The 21,205-nt window shown below is 42.9% G+C and overlaps 3 protein-coding genes across 3 annotated transcripts in view; 2 read left to right on the top strand and 1 right to left on the bottom strand.

Annotated features, from left to right (window-relative positions):
- Meltrin (disintegrin and metalloproteinase domain-containing protein meltrin) overlaps positions 1-14,606 on the top strand; it is a 44,414-nt gene extending 29,808 nt beyond the window's left edge. The window contains exons 3-13 of the mRNA XM_017902657.1: positions 3,480-3,635; positions 5,380-5,569; positions 5,971-6,038; positions 6,203-6,367; positions 6,454-6,623; positions 6,696-6,887; positions 7,078-7,653; positions 7,762-7,963; positions 8,041-8,245; positions 8,341-8,470; positions 10,782-14,606. Coding sequence (XP_017758146.1) covers positions 3,480-3,635; positions 5,380-5,569; positions 5,971-6,038; positions 6,203-6,367; positions 6,454-6,623; positions 6,696-6,887; positions 7,078-7,653; positions 7,762-7,963; positions 8,041-8,245; positions 8,341-8,470; positions 10,782-13,443 — 4,716 coding nt within the window. The 3' untranslated portion in view covers positions 13,444-14,606. The remainder of the gene's footprint in view (positions 1-3,479; positions 3,636-5,379; positions 5,570-5,970; positions 6,039-6,202; positions 6,368-6,453; positions 6,624-6,695; positions 6,888-7,077; positions 7,654-7,761; positions 7,964-8,040; positions 8,246-8,340; positions 8,471-10,781) is intronic.
- Positions 14,607-16,640: 2,034 nt separating this feature from the next.
- LOC108549295 (early growth response protein 1-A) lies at positions 16,641-18,689 on the top strand. The gene is made up of 3 exons (XM_017902610.1): positions 16,641-16,740; positions 16,803-18,405; positions 18,529-18,689. Exons 1-3 carry the CDS (start codon positions 16,651-16,653, stop codon positions 18,654-18,656), a joined length of 1,821 nt encoding a protein of 606 aa, XP_017758099.1. The 5' UTR covers positions 16,641-16,650; the 3' UTR covers positions 18,657-18,689.
- Positions 18,690-20,354: 1,665 nt separating this feature from the next.
- Positions 20,355-20,951, bottom strand: SNRPG (small nuclear ribonucleoprotein G). Its single transcript, XM_017902543.1, has 3 exons — positions 20,812-20,951; positions 20,624-20,646; positions 20,355-20,500 (listed from the first exon to the last, which is right to left on the bottom strand). The coding sequence occupies exons 1-3, from the start codon at positions 20,841-20,843 to the stop codon at positions 20,355-20,357; spliced, it is 201 nt and encodes a 66-aa protein (XP_017758032.1). The 5' UTR covers positions 20,844-20,951.
- Between the last annotated feature and the right edge of the window lie 254 nt (positions 20,952-21,205).

The raw sequence follows: 21,205 nt of genomic DNA, 5'->3' as shown, positions 1-21,205 counted from the left end.
CGGCATTCTGCGCGAAAGAGCATCTCTGAGCGGAAAAATCTAGCGAAAATGTATACAGGTTAACGAAACGAAGTTTCCCTCTCGGGGATACGAAATAAACCGCATCCGTGGTCGACGGAGTCGAGGCAAAAGATGCTCTCTGGTTAATTCTCGGTGCAGTCTGCCGGTTTATCGAGCTCCGAACCATTCGACGATGGTCTCGTCGACGATGTAACCTGGCAAAAAGAAAGGACGAGAGAGGAACGCAGAGGCAAAGCGAGATCGCGTAGATTCCCTTTATTCGGTTCGCGAGTTTCCGACCACAAAGGGAAATAGACTAGTTCCTTTATCGTGGCGTATACGGTACGAAGGCAACCGTGGTCTTCAGCCGAGACGCGAAAATCTTCATTCGCCGAGTACATCCGCTTCGAAACGGGCAACTATGAACGTTCCAGACTGCTTTTGGAGCCGCGTAATCCGCGATTACGTCTCCTCGGTATAGCAACCTCGCGAACGATTCTAGGAGAATGATTTTTGCTCGGTATAATCGTCGGTCGTCGCGCGACGAGACGAACAGGTTCGCCTGCAGCTGAACTGACAGGCCGTTGGGTAACTTGAAAGCGTGATAAAGGAGAGATTACAAAGCGGTCGAGTGACAAACTGAAAACGGTTGCCGAGCACAATGGAAATTTCCTCGTAGATTACGTTAATCATTACCAGAAGCGGGGAGGGAGCGGTCCCTTTAGCCGGTATCAGAGGCCTCTAGGATGCGGAAACGGCAGTTCCTTCTTCCTCCGTGTTCTTCTAGCCGTCGACCTAGTCGCCGAGGCGAGATTAAAAGATGCCTTTCATCCTATGCAGCACCTACAAAGAGCCCCTCTGTACGTAACGTACATTGTGCGCCCCGCTCGCTACGGGCTCGTTAACCGCACGAATTTCCAAGAAACCCGTCAGTTCGAATAATTAACGCGTCTTTCGCGTGGCTTATCGCTGTAACAATTAGCGACCACCGACCACGATTCGGGTTCGAATTATTTTCGTTAATCCTAACGTTAACCCTCTCTAACCCGGCCGCTCCTCTCGCGTTTAACCGATCCCGCGACCACATTCCGGATTGACCGCGGTAATTGCGACCTCTCCTGACCAGGTGTTTATTTCGAAATTAACGCGATAAATCCGTTCGTTATGGCGCACTCGCTGCCATCGCGGATATCGAGTGGCTGAAATTGGATGGGACGAAAAACGAGGGAAAATAGACAAATAGCCGGCTCGTAACGGTCTATGAACGTTCCTCGACTAGCGATAAATCGAGCCGAGTGATAAAACGGTAAGATATTTTTTCCACTTTAATTTCTGCCCGAGCTTCCGATCGAGTGTCACGTTTAACATCGATCGTACCGCGGGCGATCGATCCACGAGCATGTAAAAGGATAACGATCCTTTTACGGCCACACGGCAGTCGAACAAACGAGCCACGACGCGATTAAAATCGCGAAGCTTCACGGGTCATTAGCGTATTTAAATGACCAGGTGTCGGGTCTGCAAATTACGCTCGCGAGTGCTTCGGTTTCGATCGTTGCGTCCTATCGCGAAATTTCATTCGGATCCACGCTCTCCTTCCATCTTCCATCGAGATTAATCCGGGATTCGCGTGGATAGCATCTCGACGGATAGAGATAGCATCGCGGATAGACCGATATCGTGAAGGACGCTCGGATCGAAGCAGACCCCCGCTGGTTGTGGCGGCTTCACGCTGGATGCTCGAAGCGGAGAACCTTCTCCGGGATTCGCGTCCTTTGAGGCGGAATCGTTTGGAAACAATGGGACGGGTCGGCGTGTGGTTTCTCGTGGCAGAAATAGTCGGGAAAAAGGATCGCTCACGAGACCTTTCGTGCTCCCTGCTCGTTCACGGCAACGGGAAAACGTAATCAAGGACAGCGCGTTTCGCAAAAACACGGCATCGCGACAATGGCGAGGTGGGCGAGGCGAACGAGAGACACGAGGATGACTTTTACGAGACTTTCCTCCGAATCTCTCGCTTTAACGAGCTTTCGCTACCCCTGCCGAGGGGTAGAGGCCTTGTTTTTTCACCCTCGATAATACCGCTAACCGAATTTCAGGGGAAACTCGAGTCGAGCTGGTGTTACCCGGCACCTGAAACACCACGGGAACTCCGTTCGATCGATAAACGGAAAAACGTCGCCCTCCGTTTCAATCGGAATCGGGCATAACAACGATGATACACGGGGAAATCGATCTAGGCGTTATTAGCTTTGCTCGGTAATGGGTTGGTTAGAAAAAAGGAACAGTCCAGAGATGGACGGGAATGAAGGAAAAGCCCTGACCCCTTTGCACATTAGTTTCTCGATATCGACAGGGAACGAGCGCACGGGTCATGGCGAAACGGCAATTGGAATATCGAGAAACGTTTCGCGGATTGGCAGCCGGCCAGGTATGGATTGCTAACTGTCGGACGACGATGATAGAATCCGCACCGTGAGAATTCCCTGGATCCATCTATCGTCGATCCCAGGCCGCATCCTCTGGCCGTGTCCGGAATATCTGAAACGTAGCCTGACCCGGGAAAGGGTTTTCACCGTGTGTCAGGGATTGCTGGAATCGCAGTGACTCTTGGTCGTCGGTCCTTCGTCCACGATTCTTTCTGCAAAATTCTCACCGTCGCTTTCTTCTCCCCGAAGCTAGCGGTCGGCCGATATTTCCCGTTCGGGGTGGAAACTAGCCACCGTGCCGGGACGTATATTCCCGTATGAATTAAACATAGGACGGATTGGCGCGAGGGAGGGTGCAAACGAGATTCGTAAATTCATTCGGGCAGCCGGCACGCGCGTACACGATCGGCGGGAAAAACTCGGCCGTCCGGTCCAGTCGACTTGCAGCCCCGTGACTGCAGAGAGAATATAAATTTTTAAGCGGTCGACTTTCCGACTGCGCGCAGACAGCCGAGGACGGAGCATGAGCTGGCGTGAAAAAACGACCGCTCGCGGTGAAAAGCCGACGTTTCGCGCTCGTGAATAAATTCAATCAATTTCGAAGCAGCTCGAAAGCGTCGAGCGATCGAAGGCGCGCGCGCGCGCCAGGCTCGAAAATCGTTAGAAAGCGAGCCGGAGCGCGGAACAGGAGCCTCGCGAATAATGGGTTTCCATCGTCGGATCGTTGAATCGCGGAATCGTTAACCGGAGAAAGTATTTTCCGGCTAGGTAAACTGGCCAGCGATCGAAGCTAATTGGCCCATTGGCTCGCTTTTCCGTCGGATTCGATTTCCACGCGATCGCGACGCGTTTCTTCTTTTATCTCGATCTCGGTAGCACCGAGTCGTCGCGCAACAGGTGCATAATGTCGATATGCCGATTCGGCGAGGTTTTATCGGGTTTCCGCGCGGAAACTCGCGGTTAACGCGAGAGGAAAACGCCGTGCGTCACGTCGGAGCGGGAAGATGTTTGCCACCTTCCGCTAACGCGTCCTTGCCTTTTTCCTTCCAGGATGTGGAACACGCGGACGTGCTGACGGTGGGCTTCGAGCTGGACGGGGTGAAACGCGTCCTGGACCTGAGATTGAACACCGATCTGATTCCGGTCGGCTACCAGCAGCGACATCAGCATCAGGGTACCTACAAAGTGCACGCGCCGTCGAAAGTCGTGAGTACGATTTCTGCAACCTTTCCGCAGCTTCCGCGTGGAAAATTCAGTTCCGCCGCGGCTCCTCCAGCCGCTCGAGAATTGCGCTCGGCTCGCGGCCAACCACGCTCGAAACGAAATCATTGGCCAGGTACACAGGTGCAAAGAACGCTGAAATCGATAACGGTGACTCACGCTGTCCAGACCATACAGGACGTTCTGGTATAGACGACATGGCCGTTTCGAGAGTATCGATCACTCTTAAATAACGTTGACGAGCAGCGTGCACGGCATAACCGTGCCCGAACATTGGTCACGCTTCGCCTTTATTCAACCACTCCCAACTTTAACCGATCTTCGTGACGAACAGCCGTCTACTCGAAAATCGCGTTCGAGTTTAGAAGCGGCTCGAGGCTGACCACATGGAAGCGTAAAACGGTACGTCGAATAGACACGCGAGAACCATTTCCCGTTACAATCTCGACGCTCGAAACCGCGCGTTACCCTGAAAAGTTTCGAAAGAATAGAGCGGAAAAGCATCTCCTCGAGATAAGTTTTCTATTCCCTCGTCTCGAAGGGAAGCATACTTTTACGAGTTCCGTTAGAATCGCGTTCGCTCCGTGAATCACGCGAGGAAAGTAACGGCCGCGTACGACGTACGATGCGCGGAAAAGCAGGAAAAGTCGCCATGCGCGATTTTCGATTAGGGCACCTGGCGTTACGATACGAACCCTTCGCGAGGCGCGTTATTCGCGGTTAATGAACGGGCATAAAGCATCGGCCGGGCGGACAAAGTTCGTTGAGCTCTGTTTTCGACGGTTCCACGTTTTACGCAATTGAATAAACGAATTGGCACGTCCAGTTGTCATTCCTGCCACTCCACCCTTCGTCTCTCTCTTTCTCTTTGCACTTTATTTGCTCTCGCTGTCGCGGCCAAACGGACGAGCTAATTTCGGTCGTTTAAACGGGGGAAATTCTGCGAATCCGTCTAGTTAGAACGCTCTTCAGAGGTTTCGCGCTCGAAACGTCGGTAATTATAGTCCTTTGTTCCTGTCTCGCCCCTGCAACCCCTAGCGCGGTAAAAGACACTTTGGTCGAACGAAGTCTCCGCGAGATAAAATCTCTCCCCCACCCCGGCACGCGAAGATCTATCGCTCGAAATCGTGTTCCCGTCCGGAGGATGACCCCCGCGTGTCGCGATAATCGAGCGATAAATCTCTTTCCGCGGTGAAACTCGCGGCGTGCCAGCGATGACGTTCGCGTTTCGAACGCGTTAGGACGCGAAGGGAAAGAGGAAAAGGAAAAAGAAAAGGGGTAAAAAAAAAATGGCTGGACCAACGGGAATCTGGGGCAACTATATTTGTACCGGTCGGACGCACGGTTGAACATTGCACATCCGAGAATCCGGGATACTCGTCCGGACCAGCGAATGAGAATCCTTCTTAGACGGCAGCCTAACTTTTCGCTTTTATTCCCTGCGTCGCTAAAATGTAACGCCCGCGTGAATTTCTTTTCTCTCCTTTGCCCACTTTCTGCTCTGTTTCTCGCCGCGCTGATGGAACTTTGTCTAAAATTCTTATGCGCTCGCATTTGCATCGCAGATCTTTTTGCCGGTTGGTCCCTTTGAAAGCTGTGGCCGAAAGTTTCCAGCTAACTCGGTCGTTCGTGCCAATTCCGCAGCTCCGACCGTCGTCCCTCGTCAGCCGCGAGGACTCCCTCGTGACGTGCAAAACTAACGAAATCAATGTTGCATTGAAATTCGCAGGAACTCTGCCACTATCAGGGTAGCGTTCGAGACGTTCCCGGCTCCTGGGTAGCGGTGTCTACTTGCAGAGGACTACGCGGCGTTATTTTCGATGGAGAGAACCTCCATCACATCCATCCGGAGCGGCAGTCTCTGGACTCGCGTCATTACGTCTACAACCACAAGGATCTCGTCGCCAATCATACTTGCGGTAACTATCCTCGTCGTGAACCATCGTCCAATTTCTTCCTACGCTAACGACCCTGAAATTTAAGGAAATTTATCGCGTCGATATCTCGAATTTCGTCTTCTATGTCTCCTCCGTGCCTCCTCCATGCCTCTTCCCCCGTGCTCGTTGCCCTTCATCCCTCACGGATGACAGAATGTCCCGTGGATGGGATCGGTTCGATTTTAGAACCGTGTTACCCCTCGTTCGCAGCAGCGCACGCGCTCCTTTCGCGGCCTGGAAGACCTGTCTTGCGAAGACTGGTCTCTCCTTAACGGCCTTAACGAATGTGGGAGCAAGATTCTGCCGACTCCCCTATTCTCTTTGTCCTTAACTTTACCGGGAATCCAAACGAGACGATGATCTTGGTTTTTTGTTCGATGCAGGTTACGAAGGAACGCCGCACCATGTTCTCGACCATGAACACCACGGGATTGTCAACAGAGCCACGAGGGTACGACGTACTTGCGTATTATTTCCTCAGGATTACCTTCCTTTTTCGAATCTCGAAACGAAAGATTCTCGAATATTCTCGATACATCTTGACCTATTTTGATAAGGAAGATTAAGACTGACCGAGTTGAGATACAAGAGATTAGAATGAAGGTTTTCTTTTAGCACAAGAGGGCAGCCGAAACGATCAGAGGACCGTACAACGCGAACAGGCATTCCCGATACGTAGAGTTGGTTTTCGTGGTCGACAAGAAGGAATACGTAGCCTTGGACGAGAATTTGGACAACGTGTATCAGCACTGCAAGGATATCGCTAATATCATCAACGCAGTTAGTAACTATACCTTCTACGGATGTCTCTCCGGATGGTGGACGTAGTCCGACGATTATGCAAGGGAAAATCTACCGTGTTTCAGCTGTACATGCCTCTGAATATATTCGTGGCGTTAGTCGGGGTGCAAGTTTGGTCTGACGTGGACGAAATAACGCTGTCTGGGAATGGGGACACCACCCTGTCGAATTTCCTACGTTACAGGAGGGAGAAACTCGTGCAGGTCATGCCGAACGATAACGCCCAGCTGTTGACGTAAGTCAGAAAGGAAAATACGACGCGCGATGCGCTGTGGAAACTGGGATCGAGAGTGTTGGATATTTGTAGGCGAATCACTTTCGAAGGCGGCGTGGTAGGAAAAGCGCTTAAGGGACCAATATGTACGTACGAGTTCTCCGGCGGTGTCTCGATGGATCACTCGAACGTCGTAGGATTAGTGGCGGCCACAGTTGCTCACGAAATGGGTCACAATTTCGGTATGGAACACGATTCGGCTGATTGCGAGTGTCCCGAAGAAAAGTGAGTCTCATTTTATTTACCCGTCGGGATATTACACCCAATGATCCCACGCGACTATGCCGGTCCTTTGCGAATCAGGCCAATCGATCTCTGTACTCGGCAGGATGGCGTCATCGCGATTACCGTAATTTTTCCTACAGCGTATAACAGCTGTCGGGATCTAAACACGGTCGATTGCATCTGATTACAGATGCATCATGGCATCGTCGAGCGGTTCGTCGGGACCAACTCACTGGTCGACTTGCTCTCTGGAGCATCTGGCTCTGGCATTCGAGCACGGCATGGATTATTGTTTGAGGAACAAACCGCAGAAGCTGTTCGATAGCCCGATTTGCGGTAACGGGTTCGTGGAACCTGGCGAACAGTGCGACTGCGGCCTGAAAGAGAACTGCGACAATCCCTGCTGCAACGTAACCACCTGCATGTTGCACAGCAACGCGAGCTGTGCCACCGGCGAGTGCTGCGATCTAAAAACTTGTCGACCAAAGACCGCTGGTACCGAGTGCAGGAGCGCCGAGCACGAATGCGATTTACCGGAATACTGTACCGGCCAAAGCGAGTACTGTCCGGTGGACGTGTTCAAGATGGATGGCGAGTCGTGCAGCATGGGAAAAGCGTTTTGTTATCAGGGCTCTTGCAGAACTCACAACGACCAGTGTAAACTGCTTTCCGATCCGCAATGCTACGATATGAACATCAAAGGCACCAAGCACGGCAATTGCGGCTACAATTGGGTCGAATCCAGCTACGTCAAATGTACCGGCGAGTAAGACGCATTTTCTTTTTTTCTTTTTTTCTTTTCTCGCCTCAGCTAGCAGATTCAGGACTCGTAGTCCGATGAACGTAACGCCGTAATCTTTCGTGGACTTTTTAGAAACCTTTTATGCGGGATGCTTCATTGCAAGCACCTGAACGAGAGGCTGGAATTCGGCATGGAATCGGTGGCGATTCTGAGTCATTCGTTCATCAACAACGGCGGGAAAATCATACCGTGTCGCTCGGCCATCGTCGACCTGGGGTTGAATCAGGTGGACCCTGGTCTCGCGCCGGATGGGGCAAAGTGTGCACCCGGAAAGGTAATGGAATGCTGCGAGATTGTAATTACGCGATATCGTTCCAACGCGAACCGTGACGCGAATTTTTCTCCATTTAGATGTGCGTGAATCAAAAGTGCATGCCGGTAGCCGACTTGCGTGCTTCCGTATCCGGAGGGAAAGCATGTCCCAATAATTGCGGAGGCAACGGGGTGTGCAATAGTCTCGGCCATTGTCATTGCAATCGTGGTTTCCGGCCACCTGACTGCACTCAACCTGGCGTGGGTGGCTCCGAGGACAGCGGGCCTGCCGAGGATCCAAACGGTGATTTAACTTTTCTCAAAATATTTGAAGAGGCTATCGAAACGGCATTGATGCCCGTTAGAGCTACCTTCAGCTATATCACGAATTTGTTACAGCGCGCAATGATTTTGTAATGGCCCTGTACATTATATTCTTGGGGATCGTGCCGATGATTGCTCTGTCCTCTATCGGCGTTTGGTACGTGAGAAACCCTGGTCAGCACCGGAAGAAAGGCATGATGTCAACGTACGTATCTAGTCTTGACCGTGTTACAGAGAAATGCAAACCGCATGCCTTTACGTCGCGCGGTGCGCGCAAGACGAACTCGAATCACACGCTCGGTAAAAACTTTTACGAAAGGGTTGTCATTTTCTTTTATCCGCGGGAAGAGAGGTCGCGTAACGCGAATAGAATATTCACGATCAGCGACAATCTTCCGCCGAAAGAGAAGCTGCAGATAACTAAAACCGATCTGATATCGACCACTAACCCAGACGTTATTAACTGTAGCAGCAGCATCGAGTACAGAAAGTCGATGCTGCTTAGCAATATCGATCAGGGTGTCAGCAACAGAAAGTCCTCCGACATCTCCGAATCCGATCGGTCCCCTCTACCTTCGCCCGTAGAATCTCAAGCGAGGAAAAATTCTCTTAGGTCGGAATTAGGCTCGAAAATAGCGGAGCGTATTCAGCAGATGCAGAAAAAGCCCACGAAGAATATCAAAGGGCTCACGCTTAAAACGGAAGTAAAGTTTGAGCATCTAAATGAAAGCCCGAGTAGTAGTATTGGCATTACGCCAAGAACAGGTGACCCTTTGTCGCACCATGGGGAACCATGCTCGAAGGCACCTGCTCCTTTTTATAACAAAAAGCCACCACCACCACCGGCTCCAGCTCAAAGTTTAAAGCCAAAGATTTGACTTTCTTTTCTATCTATCGTTCTTTTTTTATTTTTCTATCTTTTACCCCCCTCCATCCGCGAACTCTTGCCGGAAACTTTCTTTCAAATTTTCTTACAGCGTCGCGAATCGTCCACTTATTTCGCTCTTCCCTTTTTTACTCCAACGTCTTTTACCCTTGATTTATAACATTCCTTTTTAGTGCGAAGGTCGCAGCAACATTTTTTTCGCCTAAGCTATGACCTTTGCATTATGACGTGTACAGGGTTTGTAATAACGGTGGCGGTTAATCCAACTGAATCCTTATCATTGCCAAAACGACCTTAAAAGATACGCTGTGATTTTTAAGTCGTGATAGAATAACGAATACTCTATTGCGGGTTTTCTTACTTTACATAGACGAAAGTTATATATTTGATCTGTCGTCTGTAAGAAAGACACCTTCCTCGAACGCCGCGCATCTCGTAGCAAAATGAGGGAGAGAGTGTTGCCCCAATGCACGTTTTGGACGATACTCCAATTATATTTTTACGAACAATCGAACAAAAGAAAAAGATACACCTTTTTCGCTTGTAACGTGAATAAGTGATTTATTTATTGATTTATTTTATGCTATTTTATGCTCAAACAACGATAAATATATATATATATAAATATATATAATAATAAATAAATAAATATATATATATATATATGACGTAATATAATTTTAAACTATTTTATGTAAATGTTTCTAAAGTATACATATTACGTCATATTATGGATAGTATTACCAAAAACATGGGTGATAATAAAATAGAAGGAAAACGGTTCTCCACTGACGCGAAGGACGTGAATAGGACCTCGATATTTTACGATACACTTTTAGCCGATAATTTAACGAATGCGAATACCCTAACGAACGAGAACACGTTTCGGGAGAAAGTTGGGAACCGCAACATAATAGAGCATGCATAGAAAATTAATGTGACACAAGCATGAAGCATGCGTGAGTTTCTTTTCAATTGCTTTTGCATTTTAAGATTACTGAACATCTCGCTTACAGTGAAGTCGATAAGTCAGTATTAACGATCGCTCGATAATTTTAATGATCCTCGATTGAATACGTATATATACGTTCGAGTATTTTTTAGCGAGCAATCCTTCGAATCATTCAAGTATATTTTGAATAGCCTATGATCGAGGTTGCTCGCATTTAAAACGGATCAATTGTATAAGTTTATTGAATAAACGTAGCATTTCGCACAAAGTGTTGTACACAGTTTTCTTATGTAATCAAGAACACACCCTTTTTCCAGAGAGCTTGCTACTAACACTTTAATCTTCGACTAACATTCCCCTGCAAGTGTCTCGTGTTCGCATGCGTGTCTCGAGTTTTGTTCCACGAATTTCCGCGTATGCGAAAAATGACTGCGTTTGTTTGTCACGCACGAGTTTACCTTTTCCTTTTCTTTTTATATTTTTTTTTTACATATTTTTTTTTTTTTTTCTTGTTATTTACTTGTTTCTATCTTCTGTAAAGTTGCATGTCGATTGCGTTTAGCGATCCATGGTATAAGATACTTCAAGGATCAACGCGTCCTTGGAACGATTTGATTGATGTAGCGTGCTTTGAACACCTCTATTCCCTCCAGCTTACGATTGTGCTTAAAATTTCAGGAGCGATCGCGGCCACAACGGACTGTCCATCAAAACGATCGATCGTTCCAGTCCCTTGCCTCGTAACATCGAAACGATCGATTCTAGTCTCAGTCAGGATCCAGCGTGTGCGAGTTTGTTGCCGAAAGCGGATACCGACGAGCGTTACAACAATAATTTATTCGGCCAGTTCAAAGGCTTTACGATCACCCCGATTAAGAATCAATCGAAGAACCCCGAGCCGACTAAGCCAGCACCTCCTCCGCCCACAATCCCGACTGTAGCTATTAAGACTAACATCAAGACGGTATCCAAGAGCAATCCGTCACGCAGCTCGTTGCTCAATACCACTACCAGCTTCAACGAGGTATCCGTTGCTCCGACTTTGCCACCGCTGAATCCAGGATGTACTGCTCGTCCCTTGATCAGCAGTCCTGTACTGGCAGCTACCACGTGTACTTCCGTCGAATTGGTAGCTCCAAAATTGCCTACCAAACCTATGGCCGATGGACCGATTAGGCCGGCACCGGCACCGCCCATCTCAACTGACGTCCAGAAACCGCAGAGGCCGAACAGCACGCCTTTGACCAACGTGTTGATGCCCGAGCACGAGAAGAAGCCGGAAAAGGGCAGCACTTTGAACAGAATCGCCTCGATGCTTCGACCCAATTCCGGTATCATGAAAGGAGGCCTGCAGATGTCGCATAAGGACGAGAAGAACACGAATTCTCTACCTAGAATACACCATCACAAAGCGAATAAAGTGATAGACAAGGAGATCTTGAGAAACTTGGAGATCTCCAATCCTATCCCGCAAAAGGAGATCGAGATTCCTACGCCGGCGATTCCCGTCATCTCCGTCGCGGATACGGAGAAAAAGAACGTGGTGTTGCGAGCTCAGTCCATGAGGGACAGCAAGATTACTCCGAGACCGGCGATCCAGACGTTCGGATCGATGCGACAAACGACGCCGGTGAAAAGACCTACCAGTATCCCGGCTAGCACCAGGCCTACGGCGCCACCTCCGGGTCCTCCCGTTCCCACGACAACGACCGACAAGATCAACGAAACCGGGAAGATTCCTGGACTACCCGGCTACCAGAATCCGCAAGTGAAAAGCGTGCAGAAGGTCGTGGACAACGCCTACGACGACTGCATGAATCTCGTCTCCGACTCGTCGTTGACCAAGATAGCCGAAGAGTCGCCAACGAACGACAATATCTATGCCGTGATAGAGGAGGCTCTTCCCGAGAAGAGCAGGAAGAACGTGGAGTTGGACAAACCGATCGACAACGAATACAAATTGCCGAAACGCGTGGAGACCACGGCCAATCCCGGTGGCTTGGAATCGATGGGTCTGCTGTCGGAGATCGTGTCGGAGATATCGAATCGAAACTTCGATTCCATATACTCGACCGCGACCCTGTCCAGGAAGAACCAAGAGAACGAAGATACATCGAAGAACGCCGAGGACATGAGTTACAACAATTCCCTTGGCGCTTACATGAACTCGACCCATTACAAATCACCGGGTAGTAGCATTTATTCGAATTCCACGTCCGGTAAATTCAATTCGTCCAGCTCCACGACGAGTTCGGGTTACCTGAATCCGTCAGCGTTGAACGTGCCGCAGCAAGAGCCCGAGAAGCTCGCCGATACGAAACCGCTTAACAAAGGCAAGTTGCTGTCTCTGAATTCGACGAATCCGAATCTGAACGACGAGATATCGAAGGAACTGGGGATGAAGCCCACGGAGGACGTTGCGCCCCGTAAACCGGCCGTGTCGGTGAAAACTCGACCCGCTCAGCGGACAGTTGCAAGCTCGAAAAACGAGGAGGTGGCGGAGAGTAAAGAGCCAGTGAAACCGCCTCTCGGAAGAACGAAAACGCCGCCGAGCATGACGAAAGGTTCGATTACGAAAGACACGAATGAGGCGAGAGCTGCCACGAGACAAGCTCTGGACAACGCGTTGAGGTCTAAACAGTATTCTGACAGTAGCTTAAAGGGATCGAAGCAGGGGTCCAACGCGAGCGTGGACGCAGCAGGGAAAAATTCGGACGCGAAGGGTAGCAACGCGAATCAGTCGAACGGTAGCCTAGAGAAGCAGGATTCTCATACGAATGTTAATAGATTATCTCTGAAAACTGTGCCTTGTAGTCCTAAGGATAACGGGGGAAAGTTTAACAGTCCGGACTTAGTGTCGAGCTGTTCGAATTCTAATCAAATCAGTACAAAATCACCGGACGTTGTGGGAAACAATCCAAAGCTTAGCTTTCAGCCGAAGAACGTTCAGAAGACGCCCACGCTGTCGCGAGGCAGCGCCGCGAAAACACCCGCCACGCCGACCAAGCCGTTGAACATTGCGTCCAAAGGAACTAGTCTCGCGGAGAAAAAGAAATCTCCGACCGGTAACGTGAACGCGACCAAATCGTTATCGTCGGCCGCGAAGGAACCGGCGTCGAAGAACTCGCAGGCGAAGCCGGGCCAAAAGACGGAGGCGAAAAACGGGGATTCAGCTGCGAAATCGAACCCGGTGCAACGAGCAGCGAGCAGCAAGTCGAACGTGGCCTCCCTGCAACAGAAATTCGAGGCGAACAAGAGCGTTAACGCGTCAAGGACGATACCGAGCGTACACAAAAAGACAGTCGGGAAAACGACTGAAACGACGGGTGTTAAGAAATAGAGAATTAAGTGGACGAATAGACGGACGAATAGGAGAGTGGTCAACTGGGCGAGGGAAGCGTATAGGGTCTATTTAAAATATTCTAGTCTATCGATTATTCGGATGAAAACGCGGGAACCTACGAGAGATATATGATATTTCTGTTCAGACGATATTTCTACGATGTTATTTTATTTAAAAGACCAGCCACGGGAATGTGGAGTCATAATAGTACAATGATCAACTGTTCGCTCGGGAAGCCGAACGGAGAAACGGGTTGATCGAATGCCACACGCAGACTCTTGTATTTACTGTCAGAATACTGAAATTAGGTTGTATCGACCGCAAAACACGCGACACAATATTACCGCTGTAAATAGTAGTTACTTAAAGATTCTAATATTTTTTGTAGAGATTATCCGTTACTGTAACGTTCGGATATATTACGCGAGACATTAACGATCATCGGGATATTTATCGTAAGAGCATTTTGTAAACGAGATGACAGAATAAGCAATAATTATTTTCAAAAGTTTTGCTCGATGCCGCAAGAGGAACGCGTAAGAAATTATTGAACTCTGTGATATACATGTAACGAGAGGTAATACAGAAACATCGTACCGTACATTATTATAAGTAGCAGATTATAGATGCGACCAAATCTATCATTTTATATATCGTATCACGTGAAAAAGAAAAAAAAAAAAAAGAAAGGAAAAAAGAAATAAAAACGGGAAAAACGCGGAAAATGAAAAACAGCAACTTGAGAATATAAAAATTGTCAAGAGGAAGAAACGTCAGTTTCGAAAGGAAAACCATATCCGGGAAAATGGGGAAACTCTATGAAACGGTAGCTCTTTCCAAAGACTAAATAAGCGTCGTTAAAGTCCATTTTCATGAACGCGATCGTACCTTCGAGATTCTTGCGCGAATCAAAATTTCTAGACGCGATTAGCTAAGAGAGCTTAAACGGTAGTGTCTGCTAGAGTTTTACGCTGTGCTCGAAATCAAAGCAGAATTTCTTCTACGATAAAGTGCGCTAGAGTACAATGGTAAAACTATTTTGTTTAAAATCACACGGTCGACTGAGCATAGTCGTCCTTTTACTTCGGCACGATTCTTTGCATATGAGATACAAATTTCGAACCTCGGCGTTCGATTGCTAAATTACTTAGCATCATTAGACACGCAAAGACTAAGAGGAATATTTATTTGACTGATCGATGTAAATATGTTTATAACGTAATAGGTGTAAGTAACATTTTGTACAATGTACCTTCGTGCTCGCTAAGTTATAATTCGCGAACTACTTACCTTTAAACGCATACATGCGACTTCAGCATTTAGCTTCTTCACAGTGTCTCGTTCGATCTGTTGTAAAGCGTATAAAATTTGCCTGTATCGAAAGGAAGAAAAAAGAAAAAACAAAAAAAAAGGAAGAAAAGGTTTTATTGAACGATACGGTTGTAACGTATTTGTGCATTTATTATTTCGACAGTACGCCATCTTTCGCCGTGTATGTTTCTCGTGTATAAGATCGTTCGCTTGTACATACATCGCTCGCGATGTTTTAATTTATACAGTTCCTATGTACAGTCGCCTCGATGTGTTGAAACATTTTAGGGACCGCAACTTAAGTTCAATAAAGCTTTTCGATAACTATCCATTCTTCGGGCATCGTTTGTAGTCGTTCTCTGCTTTTCTTCTTCTTCTTCTTCTTCTTCTTTCCACGCAATGATGTCGTATGTATGGCTCCAGTGTAAAGACAATCAGAGGTTTTGCACGGCATACGACTGTAAAATGGGAAATGACGTCCTTGAAGGGAGAACCTTGGCCATAACCGATCAAAATAAATAAAAATTATCATTTTTACAGGTATAATTTGTTTGTAGATACGTCGGTAATAGTTTAATTTGTTTAAGTAAATCGTTCGTCAAACACAACTTTGACGTAGCCTATCAGGATTTTAACAGACATCGTTGCATTGTACGTTCAATACCAAAGAGATACTTTTACGTTCCATGTGTTAAAGGGCCAAGATGTACGTTATCGTAACTACTTAAACGTTGTCTCGTAACTTGTACATTTCCTAATACATAGTAACGTTACAATAAATTCTTTATTCCATGCATCCGTTTTTATGTGTCATTAACAACGGGTCAACGAAAAGGTAGGTGATGAAACTCTATAATAACTAAAGTCTCACAACGCCAATGAATATTAAGCTGTGAAACTTTCAACAAAACGAATTCACCATTATCTATCTAACTCTGCTCATATTTGATATTTACTCGTAAATAAAAAGACTACGTCGATAATAATGGGATTTACGTCACTACTTACCTTGTTAGTATTAAGGGCGCGAAATATCGAGATCGGTATGCTTCTATCTTGAACGTGGCAAATAGAATTTAAGCCTTTTGATTGATTACAGATGAAAAAAACGAGAAAATGGGCAATCGTATTGTAAAGTAAGCTTCCGTTCTGATTTACTCGAAGCAAGTAGTTTTAATCGAAGAAAAAGACAAAAGGAATAAGTGTCAAGAAGTTAATCGAAGTATTTCGAGTGGGAGACATTTTCCCCTCGTGTTATTTCTCTCCAATAGGATTCGTTTAAACGGATTGTAGTCTATGAAGAATGAATTTGCCAATACGTTTCGCATAATAGAATTGTAAACATCGCTATCGCAAAAAAATTGGAGCGTCCTGTTTTCTTTGTTACCACGCTTGTTCGTACGAAACATTTTTCGTACAAAACAAGATCTATGCGTCATAAAAAGAAATTAGGTTTTTCTATGTTCTATACGTCGCGATGAACTATTTGATTTTACAAGTCGGATTAGTGTTAAATTATGCGTTTATTGATCGTTGTCAGTGATAATAATGTAAGAAACTTGAAACTGTTTCGTTGCTAAATGTTGCTGAACCACCCCAAACATTATGTTCCCTTCTATATTAGAGTACGCTGTTGTGATTTGTCAAAGAACCGATAACCTAATAGTGATATCGAATATTAGGAACAGTTTCGCATAACATTTTACACATGAAATCGTAAGAGCTATTAATGTTTAATATTCAGTATTTAAAGTGTCACATTTTAATTATAAAACAAAGTGCACGCGTATGTCGCGTAATGTTATAATTAAAATTCTACGAAATTGTTACATGACAAAAAAAATTAATCGTGCTTTACAAGATATTACAATTTCATATTTTTATACGGTGAAAATGGCCCATTCTCCGTTACCGAAGCTTATTTGTAAATCAATAAACACATCCAAGATGTGTCCATCCGATTTCACTACAACCTTATCTGATGTGAGTTTGACATTACGATATATTCGTGTATATTATTATGTTACATTTCATCTTGTTTGTAGGTGTTGCAATCGGAACCAGTGAAAAGGTTGTTCAATCAACCAAATATCATTATTAAAACGATACCTTTAAAAATAAATACAACTTCTGCCTCAAATGATGCTTTTTTAAACAGAATAAATAATATAGATTCAAATATAAATAGACCAAAGCAGTCAGAATTATCTGTAATTCCTTTACAGACAAATCCAGAAGAATGCATAGAAGATAAAAATCTATTACCTTCTAAAAAACAAGGAAAATCTGAAATCACACTAGTGCCTGTTAAAAGAGAAAAGAAATCATGTGGTCATTACGAACCTTGCGAAAATATTATCTGCGATGTGGCAGTCCATCAATACGTAGATCGTGATGGATCATCACCTATGTTAGCCATTAACATAGAAGAAAGTGAAATAAATGCACCTGTTTCCAAACATTGTCCAAATAAAATGTGTGATGCACTGAGCATTGATCATGATCGTTGTCGTAGAGCTGTAATAAGACTGAATAGATGTAATCAGTCAACAGCTTGTGACATTTGTGGCATTGCATTAAAGACGCAAAGATCTCGTATACATCATAAAAACTGTGCAAGAAGGAATGAATATAGGCATAATGAGATAAGTAGTGCCCAAATATTAAAAGAAAGAATGAGAGAACGAGAAATTCAGATGATAGAAGCTTCTAGAATAAAGAGAAATGATTATACAGATCCTGTTACAGCATACAGTGTTGCAATGGAAACATTGAGAAATAATGAAGAATTGATTATTATACCAAAATCAGTTTCTTTACAACAACAACATCAACCAACAATTACTATAAGTTCTGTGTCTACAATACAACCTACTTCACAAATTACTAATGTAAATAATGTTTTTGGAAAACTTTTACCTAGTATACCGCTTGTATTACCACAACAAAGTATAGTCCTTGGTAAAGCACAGTGTTTAAATGAGAATAGCATAACTACACCCATACAATTGGCTTTGTCGGATACCTTAACTAGATCGCTTATAACAACAACCAGTACAGTTCCTTTACCTCAAAATCATTATGTTACATTTGCAACGCAAACTAATACACATCCGATACCAATAAATGATTTACTCTTGCCACAGTCACAAATTATGACAACACCTATTCAACCTAAACCATTATTAACACCTATACGTGTTGTACCTATAACTAACTTAATAACACAACCATCCTTATTACACCAAACACAGGGTATACCAAAGTTTTGTATTATGCCAGACAATACAGTACCACCATTAACCATAACAAATCCGCAATCTATGCAACAATCAGTAACCGTGCCAAAGGTTGAATCTCCAACTGACTTGAAAACAACGTCACCAAAAAAGAAAAAGATACTCGTGAAAAAAAAACGAAAAGTTAAAAAGAAAGATTTCAAATGTGATTATTGTCTTAAAAATTTCAGTACAGATTGGTATTTCAAAATGCATGTTGCTATGCATACAGGTGAAAAACGATTTACCTGTAAAACATGTGCACAGTCATTTAACAATAGATATGATATGAAAAGACATATGTCAAATGATCATGAGAATGAAAGTATGTCTCCTAGCACATGTGACCAGCAAACTACTGAAGATTCACGTAAGTTTGTTATAGTAGATCATAATATCATATACACGTTTATCGTTCACTTAATACATCACAAACAAAAGTATCATAAAAATATGAAAATGGGTATAGTAAAAGTTCCTTCTGATGTTATAGAGGCAAAAATAAACAACCTTGACTTACAGCAAGAGGTAAAAAAGGAAGATAAAACAAATGGATATGTTAATATGCCTACTCAGGATATTGTCAAAAACATTAAAACAGAACTGTGTCATGAAGTATAAAGCATTCCACTTTAGTAACCCATTAAAATTGAAACAAGCAAACATTTATCTAGATTGAAAATCATCTTCAGTTATAAACTTTGAATGAGCGAATTTGTAAAAATATGTGTAAAAAGTGCTTAAATACTATAGTTGATCAAGTGTTAATCTTTTGGTAGCAAAGTTTATGTTAAACTATAGATACATAGATATATTAATATTTTTCCAATCATTCATTATCTTGTCATTCATTTTAATTTTAAAACTATCACTATATATGTCTCGAATCCTACAGCAAAGTACGAATGGCAAAACAAGCTTCTTGCTATATTTACTTTATTTATAAAAAAAAAAAGAGTGTTTACTTTATTTAAAAAAATATATAATACAGGTATTTTTAATATTTTCATCAATATTATAAAAATTCGTATTATATGACTAAGAAAAAAGAATTGTATATTTTAAACGAAAACGGCTACAAAAATTAATGAATATTCTACAGGAAATTAAATTTAGATATAATTATATATTATTCAAATCTTTCAAACTGTGATAAATGGCCATCTTTCCACTCAACTTTTTTCACATAAAGGAAAAATTCATTGTTTTTAATTGCATATTTACTTTATTATAACTTTGGGCACATTAACAATTTTTTGTATACTGAAATAGAATCACGATTATGCACATGGACAAAAGTATGATTACACATATCTTAAAACGCACAAAAGAGTAATTCAAAGAGGGAATGATGTGTATATTTTAGGACCAGAAGATTTGTTATTAAATATAAGAGAATTTTATATGGAAAGAGAGTTAAATGCCATTTCTGATATATAGATACATTGTGTTCCTTTTATTTCTAGTTAAGTAGTTGTTTAGTTGAAAGTATTTGTTTATGTAGTTAATGTTCAATTGATTTTTTTGCATTCTCGTTATTATTGAATTTTTTATTTGTTACTTTCGTCGTCTTTGAACAAAAGCTATGGTATCTTTGCCAAAAATTGTTTCACTTTTTCGGAATAATATTAAATATTTGTTTCACTATTGAATAAATTGCGTACTTAGACTAAAGTAACAGTACGAAAATGTTTGGCATCTTATATTGTTATAAGGAATAACTTAAGCGTGCAATATATTGTTGAGATTTAACAACAACAAAAAAATAGGTTAAAAGATTTTACGAACATATGAAAATTGTTCCTTGATAAGGAAAATGAATATCATGTGCCTTCAAAATTTTAATGTTCCTTACATTGATAAGTACAGTTAATCAATAAATGTTGTTCATAATCAACATTGATTTAATTAATTCGTTTTACCATTTATAACTGACAATAAAAAATACAATTTTAATGTAATTGTATTGAACCAAATACTTTATTTAAAAATAAATTTAACAAAAATTATGTGCATTTAATGTTCATAATATTCAGTACACAGAAGTCAGTGTAATGGTTAAAAAAGGGAGTTTACACATTTCAATTATTCAAAGAAAAGTATTAATAACAATGAACATTAAACAAACTATAAAATCATAAAAATTGTTAAAAATGTTATATTAACAAAGATATGTTCTGAACAAGAAATGTCATAAAACATTATCTGTTATTGTATTTATATGAAAGATTTTAAGAATAAAACACTATTTAATATCAAAACCATTTATTCAAAATAGTCCTCCTCTTCAAATTAAGAATACAGATTATGGATCATATTTTAAATGATATATAAATACAATGTTTTCCCAATATTGTTTTTAGTACCATCTTTACATTCTTCAATACTTTCATCTATGACCATATTCATGAACGGATCAAAGCCACGCAAAATCCCAATAACGTGTCTTCCTCCATTCAGTTTTACTAAAAAATTAATACCATAAAAATAACAACATCAATTCATATCATGTACACCATTGCTACTCAAGTGTAATAACAGAAATAATTTTATAAGCAATGATATTTAACCTGTATTTATATACTCACATGACAACCTTTTATCCATGTATCTAAAATACAAAAAAAAAGAAGTGAAACGTTACGTAAAGTAAAGGTTCGTTTGACAAAAGATGTATATTTAATATGATTTATCGTATTTCATATAAAAAAGAATTAAAATGCTCATCATTTTCAGTATAACCTTTATAACTAGGAATCTTATATTTTATACTTACTTTTTAAGCTCTGGTGGATGTGCCTTACTCATCTTTTAATCGGTTTTATTTTTAAATAATGTTAATAACAGATTTATATTAAAGGCACAATTGTTTATTCTTATATCTTTGCCGGCTTTTATTTCTCTCTACAGTATGATAATAAGATTGCAAACATACTAATCCATAATTGATACAAATTATAGAGTTAAAACATCGTATTCGATTTTGTACTATACGACTTACCAACTTTGAAAACAATCACTTACTTTTTTACATTTTACTTTTTTAAATTTAAGATGTTTTCAAATCATTCTAGATTGTAAAATATTTTTTTCCTTTTTTATTTGGAAATCTCCATTATTAATATATCTATACCTGAATTAAGGTAAAGTTGGCGCATGTTTTATGTTTA

This window comes from Eufriesea mexicana, unplaced genomic scaffold (genome assembly GCF_001483705.2).
Source record: "Eufriesea mexicana isolate 0111107269 unplaced genomic scaffold, ASM148370v2 scaffold1837, whole genome shotgun sequence".
Taxonomy (NCBI): domain Eukaryota; kingdom Metazoa; phylum Arthropoda; class Insecta; order Hymenoptera; family Apidae; genus Eufriesea; species Eufriesea mexicana.
This window is presented reverse-complemented; position numbering and strand designations above follow the sequence as displayed.